The 17,603-nt window shown below is 39.6% G+C and overlaps 2 protein-coding genes and 1 long non-coding RNA gene across 4 annotated transcripts; 1 reads left to right on the top strand and 2 right to left on the bottom strand.

The window, feature by feature from the left end:
- Nucleotides 1–322: 322 nt before the first annotated feature.
- Nucleotides 323–1,704, bottom strand: LOC137246804 (zinc finger protein 668-like). Its single transcript, XM_067777811.1, has one exon. The coding sequence runs from the start codon at nt 1,488–1,490 to the stop codon at nt 486–488; it is 1,005 nt and encodes a 334-aa protein (XP_067633912.1). The 5' UTR covers nt 1,491–1,704; the 3' UTR covers nt 323–485.
- Nucleotides 1,705–5,952: 4,248 nt separating this feature from the next.
- LOC137246805 (uncharacterized) lies at nt 5,953–6,670 on the bottom strand. Its single transcript, XR_010951704.1, has 2 exons — nt 6,378–6,670; nt 5,953–6,270 (listed from the first exon to the last, which is right to left on the bottom strand). It is a non-coding gene; the product is annotated as an uncharacterized lncRNA (long non-coding RNA).
- Nucleotides 6,671–9,997: 3,327 nt separating this feature from the next.
- On the top strand, nt 9,998–12,355 carry Kdm4A (Lysine demethylase 4A). 2 transcript variants are annotated; one of them, XM_067774043.1, is made up of 3 exons: nt 9,998–10,016; nt 10,343–10,702; nt 10,760–12,355. In XM_067774043.1, the coding sequence occupies exons 2-3, from the start codon at nt 10,456–10,458 to the stop codon at nt 11,983–11,985; spliced, it is 1,473 nt and encodes a 490-aa protein (XP_067630144.1). In that variant the 5' UTR covers nt 9,998–10,016; nt 10,343–10,455; the 3' UTR covers nt 11,986–12,355. The 2 variants fall into 2 exon arrangements, with proteins under 2 accessions (XP_067630144.1, XP_067630143.1); XM_067774042.1 differs by lacking the exon at nt 9,998–10,016.
- Nucleotides 12,356–17,603: the final 5,248 nt, after the last annotated feature.

The raw sequence follows: 17,603 nt of genomic DNA on the forward strand, positions 1-17,603 counted from the left end.
GCTTTCAAATTCTAAAAACCAAGGTCGAGACGCGTCTTTTGATAACACCTTTGATAATTTTCGATAAAAATTAGGTGGTACACCGTCTTGTAAAACGTTACCGAAATTTATTAGTTACCTTTGGCATTCCTTCTAATGTTATTGAAAAATATTCATTACATTTTCAATTCCTTTCGAATGTATTGGGGCAGACATTACATTTGTACAAAGTATTTATAATTTGCGTTTTTTTTTTATATATTTGTTTTGAGGAATTGAAATGTAATCAACTTCTTTGCTATGGAGGAAAGGAGTTGATAACTTTTCTCAAAGTAAACATTACTTCCCAGCTCTGCCATAATTGATAGGTTTTTATTAACCAAAATAAACGAACTAAACACAAATAATATAGGTACATCCGTACATATGTATGTATGTACAAGGTAAAAATAACCAAGTAATTCTATAAATCTGAACAAACATCTAAAAAAACTAAATTTGTATTATTACTTCATATCGCGACGGCGTTTAATTGTGCCATCGCAGGTTGGAATATGTCGTTGTAAAAAGCCTTCGAATACAAACTTACGCCCACAGCGATCACAATGGAAATCGCGCTTTTCTGCAATCATTTGCTTATGCTGTTTCAACTGTTCTTCATTGGAGTATTTATCACGACAATCATCGCAGGCATAACGCCGTTTTACTTGGCCTTCCTCAAACACAACCATAAAGTTCTTTGTACAAAATGAGCATGTGAACTCTTTTACTACAATTTTTTTTCCTACATAATGTTCGGAAAATGCTTGAGCCTCAGCATCTAGTTTGTCTTGTTGTTTATGTGCCTCCATGTGCGCTTTCCATTTTTCTTCATCTATAAATTTACGATAACAACGTGTGCACCGCCGTGGTTCTTCACCAGTGTGACGCATCATGTGCTCCTTTAAATATGAAACTGAATTGAATACCTTGTTGCATATTTGACACTTTCGTTCTTCCGGTGGCACTTCTGCGCGTTGTTTCACACATGCTCGTGTATGTAATTTTAATGAACCAGCTGCACTGTAACAGTTACCGCAGTTGGTACAGTAAAAAGTTTTACCTGAACGTTGAATTCCATCTGGATCCGGGCTAAGACTCTTGTTGCCTTCACTGCCACTATCTATTCCAATCTCTTCGGGGAAATGAGATGATGGCACAAGGTGTAGTATGGTGTGGATGCCATCAGTTCCTTCAATAGTCTCTACCTCCTGTACGGCATGATTGCCTACTAGTTCTTGTATGGTGACAGCGCGTCCATGTTCGTCAATGATGACTTCTTCACTGCTAATAATTGTTTCATGCTCACCAGATAATGACTCAACGTTGCCATCAGCTTCCTCGGATGAAGAAAGTGTAGCATATGTGTAATGTTGTCCACCTGGAGCATTAGGATCGTGTATTAACACGGGAACGACCTCCTCTTTAACTCTATTCCTCAGAGCTGTAAATTTGGTTCGCCTTGGGTTCATGTTGTTTTTGTATTATATAGAATAAGAAATCAGCAGTGCCTTTACATGAGCGAAATGTACTTTTTAGAGCTGGATTTCAATTCGATTTTAAGGGGATTCAATCGATGTTTTTTAAGCAATGAAGAATCGATTTTTCTGGATTCGTTTGATTTTTTTAGCTTCGGAGTTTTGGACCTCTTGCATGAGGAGTAGGTAATCATATTCACCCCTATTCTGCATTTCGATTACGTTCCCGTTCTACGCTACGCTTTAATCGAAGTTTGGCATTCTGCATTACCACGAAATCGTAAAGAGAAGAGGAAGAGCAAATGATTTTTCGAAATCAGCTGTTGGTACGGAATGTGTGAACATTGGAACAAAATAAATTAAAGAAAAATTGTAAAAAAACACTGAAAAACGTTTATATGTTATTATCCACGCCATTTTGTACAAATAAAAGCAATAGAATATATTGCCGCAGTGTTATATTTTTTGAGTGAAGTGCTTTCATCATTGTAAGTGTGTTTTTGTCCTTCTTTTGGCCAATTCCCTGCCGTGGCCACCGAGTTTTGTTAAAACGGATTCCTGCACGAATATAGTTGACATTTTCTAAATTTTAAGGATGCTAATTTCATTGCACTGGCCTAAAGTACTTTATAAAGGTTTATTTATTCTTTCCGCAAGGATTGTTTACGTTTTCGCCTGCCTCTACGCCGGCAGCTTGCTTTGGCATATAACTGGACCCAACGAACAGACACAAATTATAGCTGTCTATTATAATGGAATGTTGTTGTTGTTGTTGCAATGCTCGCCCCACCCAATAGCCGCGACCGATCACAAATTGTCATCAATATCCTCTAACGGGAGGCCAAGGAAACTTGCCGTTTCAACAGGGGTGGACCATAAGGAAAGGGGTATTAGAGGCGTTGGTTCCACATTACAATTGAAGAGATGGTTGGTGTCATGCGGGGACACATTGCAAGCGGGGCATACATTTTGTATGTCGGGGTTGATTCTGGATAGGTAAGAGTTTAACCTGTTACAGTATCCAGAACGAAGTTGAGCAAGAGTGACACGCGTTTCCCTGGGGAGTATGCGTTCCTCTTCCGCAAGTTTTGGATAATTTTCGTTAAGTACTGGATTCACCGGGCAATTCCCGGCATAAAGGTCCGACACCTGTTTATGGAGTTCACCAAGGACCTGCTTGTGTTTTTTCACTTCATACGGCTGGGTTCTCAGGTGCCGTATTTCCTCAAAATGCTTACGGAGATTACTCCTTAAGCCCCTAGGCGGTGCTGGTTCATCAATCAGATGTCTGTTGGGATGCCCAGGTTTCTGGGTATTCAACAGGGACTGTTTGGTCAGCATCTTATTTCTCTCCCTGATGGGGAGTATTCTCGCCTCATTATACAGATGGTGTTCTGGGGACATAAGAAGACAGCCCGTGGGGATTCTGAGAGCAGTATTTTGGCAGGCCTGTAGTTTCTTCCAGTGGGTGATTTTTAGGCTCGGGGACCATATGGGTGACGCGTAGCACGTAATCGGCTGGCTAATTGCTTTGTATGTAGTCATGAGCGTTTCTTTATCTTTTCCCCAAGTACTGCCAGCGAGGGATTTGATGATTTTGTTACGGCTCTGAATTCTCGGAACAATTGCGGCTGCGTGCTCACCAAAATGTAGATCCTGATCAAACGTCACACCCAAGATTTTGGGGTGTCGGACAGTCGGTAGCGTAGTGCCATCGACGTGGATGTTCAGAATGGTCGACATTTGGGGCGTCCATGTTGTAAATAAGGTCGCGGAAGATTTAGTCGGTGATAATGCCAGGTTTCGCGAGGCGAAAAAACTGGAGAGATCAGGGAGGTAGCCGTTTATATTATTGCATAGCGCATCGATCTTTGGGCCTGGGCCTGTGGCCATTATTGTGCAGTCATCGGCGTAGGAAACGATTGTGACTCCTTCCGGTAGTGAAGGTAGCTTAGATATGTAGAAATTAAACAAAAGTGGGGATAGGACACCACCCTGTGGCACCCCCTGTTTAATTCTCCTTGGTTTTGATGTTTCGTTTCTAAATTGCACCGATGCCTGCCGACCACCCAGATAATTTGCGGTCCACCTTTTAAGACATGGGGGAAGGGTAGACCCTTCCAGGTCCTGCAATAACGAGCCATGGTTGACCGTATGAAAAGCTTTTGATAGGTCTAGCGCTACGAGTACTGTTCTATGGTGGGGGTATTGATTTAAACCGCAATTTATCTGGGTGCTAATGGCATTCAGCGCGGTGGTAGTGCTATGGAGTTTTCTGAAGCCATGCTGATGAGGGGCTAGCTGCAAATTTGCTTGGAAATAAGGGAGCAGAATGGCTTCAAGCGTCTTTGCCACTGGCAATGCTAAACGCTGTGCTAAATATTTGAACCCCTCTTTCCCTAGGTTTTTAAGCATCGGCATGGCTATGCCGTCTGGGCCCACTGCTTTGGATGGTTTAGCACGACCAATGGCGCCCTCAACCTCTTTAGCGGTGATGGTGATTGGTGACGCGCTGAATTTGTGTTTATGTGTGCGTCTATTGGCTCTCCGTCTATCTTTGTCGACCGTAGGATGCATTATATATTGTCGGCAGAAAGCGCTCGCGCATTTTATCGCGTCCGGCAGCACTTTGTCGCCAAAGGCGATGGAAACTTTGTCTTTGTGCTTAGTCGGATTCGATAGGGACTTTACGGTGGACCAAAGTTTACCCACATCTACCAAAGTTTACCCACATGTTCATCTACAAGCAATCTGATGCGTTGGTTTATATCCCTTATTTGGGGGTCGCCTGGGTCAAGCTGTCTTATAAGGTCACGTTCTCTCGCTAAGTTTGCGGCCTCCGCCGAGAAGTGGGGCCAGATTTCGGGAATTCTACATCCATCTTTTCACCATTTAAACTACGAGCATTAAAGTGCACCACGTTGAAACCTTTATGGTGCCTGCATAGGACATTAAGCAAAGCTAGGCTATTATTCGCAATGCCATTCGCATTTCTACTATCTCCAAACACTGAGTACAATCGAATTAAAAGCAACTTTAAAGTAAGTTATAGACAAAGCCGAAGTAAAAGAAAAAAAATAAATTAATGTTTGCGCCATCTTTACATAACAAAAAACAATGAATAAACATATGAACTTAAGGCTGCCATTAATAAACCTACTTTTTCAAAAATTGAGTATGAGTTAAATGAAAAACAGCGGCGCCATCTGCCTATCACATTTCACGTGTGCAAATATATTACGACCTCTGCTTCTCAAGTCTCTCAATGATCCAGGGCATTCCCGTGAGAATTGAGCGGGATACGGAGCTAGAAAACTCTTTGGATGATGGCTTTTGATTTAGCTGCAGAATCAGATAACAAATAAAAGTTATTTTTTATTTGGATGCCGAATCAAATAAAAAATAAAAAGTATCTTTGATTCGGCTGAGGAATCAAATGACAATAAAAATAATTTTTTATTTGAATGCCAAATGAAATAAAAAATAAAGTGTCTTTGATTTGAAGATATAGGGATTGTCAAAAGGAGATGGAAAACTCAAAATGTAACCAACACATTGACAATAATTTACTGCCTTGGTGGTAAATTTTGGACAAAAAAATATTTTCACATCACTTTAAGTTATGTTTTTAGCAAATGCATCTAATTTAGTGCATTATTCTCCCACAACTCACAAGAATTGCAAAGTTGTATGTGTTCTTCCCATTCCATTCGCCTAATACTAGCAGTGTTTGTTTTACATCTATATCAGTTTAAGCTTTATATGGACTGCTAAGCGTCAAACTTTAAATACACCTCTGAAGTTGCCATGCATAAAATTAGTATTACTAAATACCAATACTCAGATGTAACTGAAATATGTGTCTATGGTTCACCTCTACACTAATTCTATGTATGTATCACCCCTTAAAATGGTGCGTGTCCACAATTCATCGCAACTGATTCAGCTATATGTTATACACTATGGCCATCAGAGGGTTGTGTCTCCGCTTTTCGGTACACCCTGTGCTGTAGCTAGCTATTTAACCAATGCCGCTAGATGGGTCTCCTAAGCGATTTTTACGCGTAAACGTATACGCGTGTAAAAAAAAAACGGCTACTAACACGCAGATTTTGACAATAGGACCGTTCCATTGAGTTATCGATCTCTGGCCAACGATCAAATCTCATTGGAACAATCTGGATTCACTTCATAACAGCTGGCAGCACTAATATAAAACATCTGTTTCGTTTATGGTGGTGGTCCGCATTCTCTTTTCCCTAACAGTGAAATTTATTTTATTAACATTTAAATAGTTTCACACGCAAGCAAACTATTTATTTTCCTTACATTTTCTTCAAGTTATTTACTCTTTCCGTGTTTTTACTTTTAAATACGGCGAAATCTTTTATGTATACACATATGTACACATTTATTTCAGTGCTACCAACTGAAAATGGTTAGCTGTCAAAAAATCTACTACAGAAATGCACATATGTACACATATTTATTTCAGGCTACCAACTGAAAAATGGTTAGCTTTCAAAAAATCTACTACAGAAAACAAAACGAACATAACTGCTATATGGATAAGAAATTGAACCAGATAAATATCAGGATCACAACGTTGTTGTTGCATTTGCATGTTAAACTTCTATCCGTGTCTGGTTCACGCGTCATCGGAATGTTACTTTAGGGCCGTTCCATTGGTTTATCGAGCTCTGGTTCTGGCTCAAGTCTCATTGGAACGATCTGGATCAACTTTATGAGAGCTGGCAGCACTAATATAAAACATCTGTTTTGTAGAAAATAAGAAGAAACGTACACAAAATTTTAAGATACTGATAGAATTATTAACATTTAAATAGTTCCGCACGTAAGCAAACTATTTATTTTCCTTACACCATTTTCAAGTTGTTTACTCTTTCAGAGTTTTTGCTTTTAAATATGGCGAGATCTTTTATGTATACACAAATGTACACGTATTTAGTTCAGTGCTACAATGGTTCAACTATATGGTTGGCTCATCTCACCAGCTGATTTTATTTTTTTCATTTCACTGGAGTAGGGATTGTCAGAAGGAGATTGCAAACTTAAAAAGAAACCAACGAATTTACAACATTTTATTACTACTTACAAATGCTGCTAAGTTTTATGTTTTTATTCCATTCCATTCGTCTAACACCAACACGCTAATTTTGGCAATGTGAACAAAGGTATGTTATTGCTGTAGTGATGAGCCAACCATATAGTTGAGCCATGAGTGCTACCAACTCAAAAGTGGTTAGCTGTCAAAAAATCTACTATAGAAAACGAAACGAACAGAACTGCTATACGGATCAGAAATTGAACCAGATAAATATCAGGATCACAACGTTGTTGTTGCATTTGCATCATGGTTCAATTATGTACAGGTTGGCTCATCTCATCAGCTGATTTTATTTATGTCATTGCATGGTCGAAGGGATTGTCAAAAGGAGATGGTAAACTCAAAATGAAACCAACACATTGGCAACATTTTACTTACACATACAAAAACTGCCAAGTTTTATGTTTCCATTCCATACCTTTCGCACCAACACCAATACACAGATTTTGACAATTTGAACAGACATATTTTGTTGCTTTACAGATGAGCCAATATACCCTACAAGAATACTGACTATCATATGACTATCATCTGATTGTCAGCAATGTCAACCTAACGATCAGCGCCTCATACAAACTTTCTATCACAAACTTAAGGGGACTTGCGCAAATGTGATGTAAACAACTGTGTACGTGTGAGTTTTTGTCTCCTTCTTATACACCAACATCGCCTATTGATTAAGTATATAGCCGTACTGCTCACTCTCATTCCTTTTCCTGGATCAGTGCTAACACTCTAACTATCAAAAAGTGTCATAAATAATAGTTTACTGTAGATATCAGGTTTGACTGTTATACTATCATAAATGACAATTGTTATATTCCGCCAAAAATGAAACAATGCTTTTTGCTTTTTATTTACTTTATTTCATTACGTTTTTAATTTTGTACGTGATAAAAGCATACGCGTTACTTATTTGTATAAAATAAATAGTTTTATAAGAATTCGACTTCCGAATGTTCAATTTAAATTCAAAAAATAACAAAACAACAGAATAGCGCTTTCCTCATGCGGAAACACATTTAAAAATGAATCACCACTAACCACTCATGATTCAATTACTAGAGGTTTGTTCTTCAATGATGACAGATCTTTGACACTCCCACATTGAAAAATCTGGACGGGTTGCTTTTACGAAATAAGAAAAACGTGGAATAATTCAATCCCCTTCAGTGAACTTGTAGTAGACAAGTATCTTTGGTAGTATATTAGTAGTGATAATAAATTTGTAAATGCCAAAAGTTTTTGGGGAAATAATTCATTTTCTACTAAATATTTCGTGAATTGATAAAATTATGTTGGTTTGGTCATTCTTTCAGAAATTGTTTGAAGAATGCCGTACGTTAGAATTTTATTCAAAAATGCACTATCTCAAAATTTGTTTCCATAACTCCCTACATGAGCATAAGTTCATAAGAGGGAGTTAATGAAAAGCATTCTGAGATGAAGTGTTCTTCAATCTAACTGTAATATAGCGCGGTTTTGTGACAAATCCTGAATTGGGAAATTTTTGAAAAAGATTTTGAGATAGCATGATTTTGAACAGGCAGCCGACATAGGGTGATACGCTACTCCGCAGCCGCAATGAACTGACAAAAACAAAAATATAAGAAAATGGCGTATTGTCTTAGAACTTTATATTCCTACCTTGACTTTGACAGAAGAGTTAGGCTCTTGTGCGGTCCTGCTACTCAGGGAGTATTCACCTTTTTATTCTGAAATTTCGGAAAGTCCTTTTCCGTTAAGTATTCATGGAAGCGTTCCGGATAAACCGTTAATTTAGAATATTCGGAATACCTTCATTTGATACTACCTCACGAGGTTCAAATATGTATAATATTCCAAATATAAACCAAGTCTCCAAATTCTTAAATGGAGACGAATGTTCCGAACATACGGAATTAATAGAACAGAAGGTCGACTTTTAATACGCGCCCAACAATGTCGAGAGCAGAGTCAAAATACCCGTATTGACCTCGATAACAAAAATTCGAAGGCGGAAAAAAAATTTAACTCGTTCAAAAGATATTGACGAAAAACCGAAAAATGACCCCGGGTTACGTTGGCGGGCTTCAGCCGAGCTTATAAAAAATTACCCTGTCCGGTCCATCCATGAGGTGGGATCACAATTAAATGCGTGTAAAATCTCTTTGTATACAAAATCTTTTTCAGTGCACAAACAAATTACAACAACCACATGAAAATAGCCAACTTCAACTGCAAATATCTCCGGACAGGAATACAATTTTTCTTTTCCGCCTTAGGATTATTGTTGTCGAGGTCACCTCTCTCGATATTTTTGAACGCGTATTAGCATTAGACTCCTGTTCTAAACTTGTACCTGAATAAGTTAACATGCCCAATGAGTACATTTCGTTATGGCATCTCCATGATTTACTAATGATATTTATACGTGAATCGATTTAATAGTCGAAGTTTTGACGTTGAACGATGAATTATGAATTGGTTTAGCTTTCGTATGTTCATAGGTTTACGAAAGTATGCCCTTCCTCAGTGTCCGTACTTTTCATAAAACCTATGTTCAGCCACACTAATAGATCATGGCATAGTTAATAAATTCATCATAAAATTCAAATAAATGTTCTAAGAATTATGGTGTTAAGTACTTATCGGGTATTTGTAAACTGATTGCTTCCTATTTCTACTACTAATATTTTTGGAAAATTCGCAAAAAAACAACACAGTTAACGGATGCCAATTCGATTTGGGAGCAAAATGGCTGCAATTGTCAAAAAATGTGTCTGTCGAGCAAACCTTACGCTATTATTTTTCGCGTATCAATTTTTTGAGTGCGCCCCATACATTCCGACAGCTTTTGGTATTTTTTAATATTATTTTCGATTTTTTTCTTTTAGCATGGAGCTTTGAAATGCTCTCTTTTTCATTTTTTAAACTTATTTTTTGTATGGTTTTCGTCAGTTGAAAATGGCGGAATTTAAAAAATAACAAAACGACCGTGATAATCATTTGATTGTCATATGACAGTCAGTAGTGACAACACGATTAAATCGGATAAACTGGTCTCGCATACATAAAATTCCGTTGAGAATTATGTATCTGCCTCACATGCATAATGGTATCTGCTGTATGTTCTTTTGTTCTGTACCAGGTGTCCGAAGCTTTCCCAGTTTGAGTCCTTTTTCATGATTATAGGCTGTCGTTGGGAACATGCGTACATGCGTGAGCGATCAAAGGAACATACATAAATTTGAGTATCAATGTTTACATCATCGCAGGATCAACATTGTCAATCACAAGTGTGAGTGTATTAGTAAAACTATCAGCGTTTCTTGTAGGGTAGTTGAACCATGCATTTGCATGTTAAATTTCTATCCGTATCTCGCTCAAGTCTCAATGGAACGTAACTTTTGGTATGCTCACAATACGCACGTTCCAATAAAGCGTTTGCTGTTGCATCTGCATGTTAAATTTCTATCCGTAACTGGATCACTGGATCATGCTTCATTGTAAGCATGGCGGAACGATACAAGGTGGCAGAATGGTGACATACCTACAACAATAATTATTTCATGTACTTTGTTTTTGTAAATTCGATGGACCAATGTCAACATCGTACTGCGCCGGAAGTTGATGTATCAAATCAAATAAAAAAAGTTTGTAATCAGCTATCCCATGCTGCCACCTTATATCGTTGCGCCATGATTGCAACTTAACAAATGATTTCACTGTGATACAGCTGATGATGCATTCCGCAATGCAATTCGTCAATTAATCTTCAGCCAAAAAAAGCGATTAATTATTTTTTGTGAGAGTTTGTTTAAAAAAGTTGAAAGAAAAAAGTTTAAGAGAATGTCTATTATTTCGGGATGCAACGATGATAAGCGCAATAAAATACCAAGAATCATGACCTTTCGTCCCAGCTATGAAGAATTCAAGAATTTCTCCAGTTATGTTGAATATATGGAACGACGTGGTGCACATTTAGCAGGACTAGCAAAAGTTATACCACCACCAGAATGGGAACCAAGAAAAACTGGCTATAATATAGACAATATTAATATGACTATACCGGCGCCTATTTGTCAAGTGGTATCGGGTGCGTAAAATATAGTGGATGAGTGACAAAAGTTTTATTGATCTTTTTTTATTGCAGGCAAACAAGGTGAATATCAACAAATCAATGTACAAAAACGTTCTATGACACTGCGACAATTTAAAGAGATGGCAGAATCTGAACGTTATCAAACCCCACGGCATTTCGACTATGATGATTTAGAACGAAAATATTGGAAAAATGTAACGTATATTGCACCATTTTATGCGGCCGACGTGAAGGGTTCGTTGAGCGATCCTGACTTACGTGTTTGGAATATAAATTGTCTTGATACCATACTAAATTATGTAAATAAGGATTATGGTATTGAAATTGATGGTGTTAACACCGCTTACCTTTATTTTGGCATGTGGAAAAGTTCTTTCGCATGGCATACGGAAGATATGGATTTGTATTCTATTAATTATTTACATTTTGGAGCACCAAAAACTTGGTATGCTATACCACCTGCATATGGTAGACGTTTAGAAAAGCTAGCAAATCGTTTATTTTATGAAAATTATCAAAATTGTAATGCATTTCTACGTCACAAAATGACTTTAATAAGTCCACAAGTACTGCGTCAAAATAAGATACCCTTTAATAAAATTACACAGGAAGCGGGTGAAATCATGATAACTTTTCCATTTGGTTATCATGCTGGTTTCAATCATGGCTTCAATGGTGCCGAGTCAACAAATTTTGCATCGAAACGTTGGGTAGAGTATGGAAAACGTGCAAGCCAATGTAATTGTCGAAAGGATATGGTTAAAATATCAATGGAAACATTTGTGCAGCGCTTTCAACCGGACCACTATGAAAATTGGTTGAAGGGCATCGATTACGGATGTCATCCAGAAGAGCCCGGAAGAATTTATCCGGCACCAGCACCTACCCTTAACAAATACTCATATATAACGTCGTTGCACAAAGGTAGAAGACCATCTGAATCGACAGAATTTTCACTAGCATTACAAAACTATAATACGAAAGAAGTTAGTAAAAATACAGAACAAAAGCGTGGATGTACTTCCCTTGCCGTACCAGAAGATCCATCCGCAAATGCATGTTTTGCTAAAATACCTAAAATTATATTAACTAAGATAGATAGCGCAAGCAGTAAAAATTTAGATTTTAATGCTATAGCAGCTGTGAGATTCAAAAGACTTTGGAATAATTTGCCATGTGATCAGGAAGGTAAAAGTTTACTTACAAACGGTATAATAAAAAATACAAAAAGGATGCGTTTTCAAACGAGCACCATCATAATGGATGATGAAGACTAGTCGAGGTATGGCATATTTCATACGTAAATAAATACTGTTACCTCAATATTAATATTAGGTATTTTAGCTGTTTTGAAAAATAAATTGACAGCTACATATGAAACTATACATCTTCTTGTAAATATATTTTATAGTTAGAGAAAAAAAATAATACCATTCACATGAAATTGTGATCTTAGTTACGCCGAAGTGTCATATGAATTTTGCGACTGTTATCATATTTTTCGAAAAAGCGTATTTAAATAAGTTAGAATTAATTAGCATACTTCATACATATATCTACATATATATGTATATAACATTTATAAATATTAGTTCTGTATCTAAAATATAATTTTTCACCTGTACAATTGTGTTCTGTATATTTAAATTCACGGTGCAAATAAAATAGTATTTAAAAAAAAATAATAATAGTGTATTCCTCACAATGTATTATGGAACTCCAAAATAGTTTGGTACATAAATATATAGACTGCATACTATTTGCATGTTTTCATAAATTAGTTATATCTTTTTACAAATGTATATTTTTTTATATTTACTACGATTTTCTATTTTCCTTATGTATAGAAACTTCTTTTTATCGTAAGTCATAATTTGAAAGATTTAATGCGCGCGTATTCGTTTGAAAAATAACTTCTTATAACTTTTTACCATATAGTATGAAATACTCCTATATTGCTAATAGAAAATACTCGCAATGAGTTTTGAATTCGATATAAAAACAAGACAGCCTACAAAACATTGTGGATAAAACTAAAATGTTAAATGCTACACAACTTTTGTGATTGTAGCAGCATAAATGAGACAAGAAAAAATTTTAATTTAGGTAGTACCTAACATGATAAAACTATAAGAAGGTCAAACCATTCTCTCTTCTCGGCGGCCACAAATGTTTTTTGATTTAAAAAAAATTTAAAATCACTCTTAAACTTTGTGGAAATGCCAAACCAAAGAAAACACAATCACAAAATGTGTTGGTTTGTCATTTTTCACTTTTTTAAATCTAATCTAATATATATTATAAATGGCAAAGTTTGGATGTTTGGATGTTTAGATGTTTAGATGTTTGGATGTTTGGATGTTTGGATGTTTGGATGTTTGTCCAGACGTTTGTCTTTGTGACTCAATCACGCAAGAACGGCTGGACGGATTTGTGTGAAATTTGGCATGCATATAGCCAATAGTCTAGAAGGATCTACTAGCTATATATTTTTCAAAAGGGGCGTGGTCTCCGCCCCCTAGGAACAGTTATAATTTAATTATTATATTTTTTTGTCTTTGCGACTGAATCACGCCAGAACGGCTTCACGGATTTTGATGAAATTTGGGACAGAGATAATAGGCTACTGGCGAAATTTTTTTCGAACATGGAAAGGGGGAAGGGGGTCCCACGACCCCTTCGAATAATTACTTTTTAACAATTTTTACACATTATAACTTTACGTATACTGACCTTCACCAATATTACAAACTCAATGGGTGAAGTAAGTCGAGGGCTTACAAAGTGAGCAGTGATACACCCCCCCCCCCCTTTCCCCTCTCGAGCAAAATCTATAAATTGTTATAACTCAATGTAAATTTTGTCCTAAAATCAATAATTTTTGGTATCTGGCTCATACAGATCGAGATCTAAACAATTTTGGAAAAACGATCAGTGGTACTCTCCTCCTCCCGCCATCCGCCCTCCTTCAATTGCTTTTATTAGCACGCTTTTATTAGCTTTACCTGTATGTTTCTTTGTAACTCTTCAGTCGCTCCAACGCGCCTGTTGCCTTATTAACATGGTTTTATAATTATCTTCACCCTATTTGTAATCCCGTTTGGGTCATCTCGTGACCCTTCAGGGATCATTTCTGGATGGTTTTCGGGATCCGTCCGCGATCCCGCCGGGGTCATTTCTGGACTTTTTCGGAACTATTCCGGGATTATTTTGGGACCCTTCCAGGATCATTTGTGTATAGTTTTCGGGATCCGTCCGGGATTCCGTCGGGATTATTTTGGGACATTTTCGGGACTATTTCGCGATCATTTGGGGACCCTCCGGCATCATTTCTGGACGGTTTTCGGGATCCGTCGGATCCCGTCGGGGTCATTTCGGAACTTTTTCTCGACTAAGACGGGATCATTTGGGGAGCCTTTCGGCATCATTTCTGGATGGTTTTCGGGATCCGTCCGGGTCCCGTCGGGGTCATTTCTGGACTTTTTCTCGACTGATACGGGATCATTTGAGGACCCTTTCGGCATCATTTCTGGATGGTTTTCGGGTTCCGTCCGGATCCCGTCAGGCTCATTTCGGGGCCCTTTCTCGACTAATACGGGATCATTTGGGGACCCTTTCGGCATCATTTCTAAATGGTTTTCGGGATCCGTCCGGGATCCCGTCGGGGTCATTTCGGGACTTTTTCTCGACTAATACGGGATCATTTGGGGACCTTTTCGGCATCATTTCTGTGTGGTTTTCGGGATCCGTTCGGGATCCTCTCAGGGTCATTTTGGGACTTTTTCTCGACTAATACGGGTTCCTTTGAGGTACCTTGCGGCATCATTTCTAGATGGTTTTCGGGATCCATCAGGGATCCCGTCGGGGTCACTTCTGGACTTTTTCTCGACTAATACGGGATCATTTGGGGTAGCTTCCGGCATCATTGCTAGATGGTTTTAGGGATCCGTCCGGGATCCCGTCTTGGTCATTTCGGGACTTTTTCTCGACTTATACGGGATCATTTGGGGACCCTTTCGGCATCATTTCTCGATGGTTTTCGGGATCCGTCCGAAACCCGTCGGGGTCATTTCGGGACTTTTTCTCGACTAATACGGGATCATTTGGGGACGCTTTCGGCATCATTTCTGGATGGTTTTCGGGATCCGTCCGGGATCCCGTCGGGGTCATTTCGGGACTATTTCGGGATCAGTTGGGGTACCTTCCGGCATAATTTCTAGATGGTTTTCGGGATCCGTCCGGGATCCCGTCGGGGTCATTTCGGGACTTTTTCTCGACTAATACGGGATCATTTGCGGACGCTTTCGGCATCATTTCTGGATGGTTTTCGGGATCCGTCCGGGATCCCGTCTTGGTCATTTCGGGACTTTTTCTCGACTTATACGGGATCATTTGGGGACCTTTTCGGCATCATTTCTGTATGGTTTTCGGGATCCGTTCGGGATCCCTTCAGGGTAATTTTGGGACTTTTTCTCGACTAATACGGGTTCATTTGAGGTACCTTCCGGCATCATTGCTAGATGGTTTTCGGGATCCGTCCAGGATCCAATCAGGGTCATTTCGGGACTATTTTGGGATCATTTGGGTTACCTTCCGGCACCATTTCTATATGATTTTGAGGATCCGTCCGGGATCCCGTCGGGGTTATTTCGGGACTTTTTCTCGACTAATACGGGATCATTTGGCGACCCTTTCGGCATCATATCTGGATGCTTTTCGGGTTCCGTCCGGGAACCCGTTGGGGTCATTTCGGGACTTTTTCTCGACTAATACGGGATCATTTGGGGACGCTTTCGGCATCATTTCTGGATGGTTTTCGGGATCCATCCGGGATCCCGTCTTGGTCATTTCGGGACTTTTTCTCGACTTACACGGGATCATTTGGGGACCCTTTCGGCATCATATCTGGATGCTTTTCGGGATCCGTCCGGGAACCAGTCGGGTTCATTTCGGGACTTTTTCTCGACTAATACGGGATCATTTGGGGACGCTTTCGGCATCATTTCTGTATGGTTTTCGGGATCCGTCCGGGATCCCGTCGGGGTCATTTCGGGACTATTTCGGGATCATTTGGGGTACCTTCCGGCATCATTTCTAGATGGTTTTCGGGATCCGTCCGGGATCCCGTCAGGTTCATTACGGAACTATTTCGGGATCCTTTGGGGTACCTTCCGGCATCATTTCTATATGGTTTTGAGGATCCGTCCGGGATTCCGTCGGGGTCATTTCGGGAATTTTTCTCGACGAATACGGGATCATTTGGGACGCTTTCGGCATCATTTCTGGATGGTTTTCGGGATCCGTCCGGTATCCCGTCGGGGTAATTTCGGGACTATTTCGGGATCATTTGGGGTACCTTCCGGCATCATTTCTAGATGGTTTTCGGGATCCGTCCGGGATCCCGTCGGGGTCATTTCGGTACTATTTCGGGATCATTTGAGGTACCTTCCGGCACCATTTCTAGATGGTTTTAGGGATCCGTCAGGGTCATTTCGGGATACCTTCCGGCATCATTTCTGGATAGTTTTCGGGATCCATCCGGGATCCCGACGGGGTCAATTCAGGACTTTTTCTTGACTAATACAGGATGATTTGGGGACCTTTTCGGCATTATTTCTGGATGCTTTTTGGGATCCGTCAGGAATCCCGTCGGGGTCATTTCGGGACTTTTTCGGGACTAATACGGGATAATTAGGGGAGCCTTTCGGCATCATTTCTGGATGGTTTTCGGGATCCGTACGGGATCCTGCCAGGGTCATTTCGGGACTATTTCGGGATCATTTGGGGTACCTTACGGCATCATTTCTATATGATTTTGAGGATCCGTCCGGCATCCCGTCGGGGTTATTTCGGGACTTTTTATCGACTGGTATCGGATCATTAGGGTCCCTTTCGGCATAATTTCTGGATGGTTTTCGGGATCCGTCCGGGATCCCTTCCGGGTTATTTCGGAACTTTTTTGGGACTATTTGGGGATCATTTGGGGTATTTTCCGGCATCATTTCTGTATGGTATTCGGGATCATTTGGGGTCCCTTCCGGCATAATTTCTGGATGGTTTTCGGTCATTTCGGGACTATTAGGGGATCTTTTGAGGACATTCCGGCATCATTTCTGGATAGTTTTTGGGATCCGTGAGGGATCCCGTCGGGGTAATTTCTGGACTTTTCAGATATTGTTTCGGGATTATTTTGGGTTTCCAAGATCATTTCTGGATGGATTTCGAGATCTGTCCGGGATCCCGTCAGGGTCATTTAGGAGTCCGTTCGAGATCCCGTCAGGGTCATTTCGGGACTATTAGGGGATCATTTGAGGACCTTTCCGGCATCATTTCTGGATAGTTTTCGGAATCCGTCTGGGATCTCGTCGGGGTTATTTCAGGACTTTTTCGGGACTAATACGGGATCATTTTGGGACCCTTCCGGAATCATTTCTGTATGGTTTTCGCGATCCGTCGTGGATCCCCTAAGGACCCTTCCTGGATATTTTCTGGATGGTTTTTGAGAACCGTCCGGGAGCCCGTCAGGGTCATTTCGGAACTTTTTCGGGACAATTTCGGGATCATTTTGGTACCCTTCAGGCATCATTTCTTTGTGGTTCTCTGGTTAAGTCTAGAATCGTGTCGTTGTCATTTCGGGTTTTTTGGGACTATTCCGGGAACTTTTGGAGACCCTTCCGTGGCATTTCTAAATGGTTTTCGGGATCTGTCCGCGATAGCGTCGGGGTCATTTCATGGATTTTTCTGGATAATTTCGGGATCATTTGGGGATCCTGTCAGGTTATCAGCTCATTTAGTTCTTTTTTTACTCAATTACAAAAATAAAATGTATTGGACAGAAACATCTTTTTAAACAGATAACTTGATAAGCAGGCTAACGTGAATATCCCATATATTT

The sequence above is a fragment of the Eurosta solidaginis genome, chromosome 3, assembly GCF_040869045.1.
Source record: "Eurosta solidaginis isolate ZX-2024a chromosome 3, ASM4086904v1, whole genome shotgun sequence".
Lineage (NCBI taxonomy): Eukaryota > Metazoa > Arthropoda > Insecta > Diptera > Tephritidae > Eurosta > Eurosta solidaginis.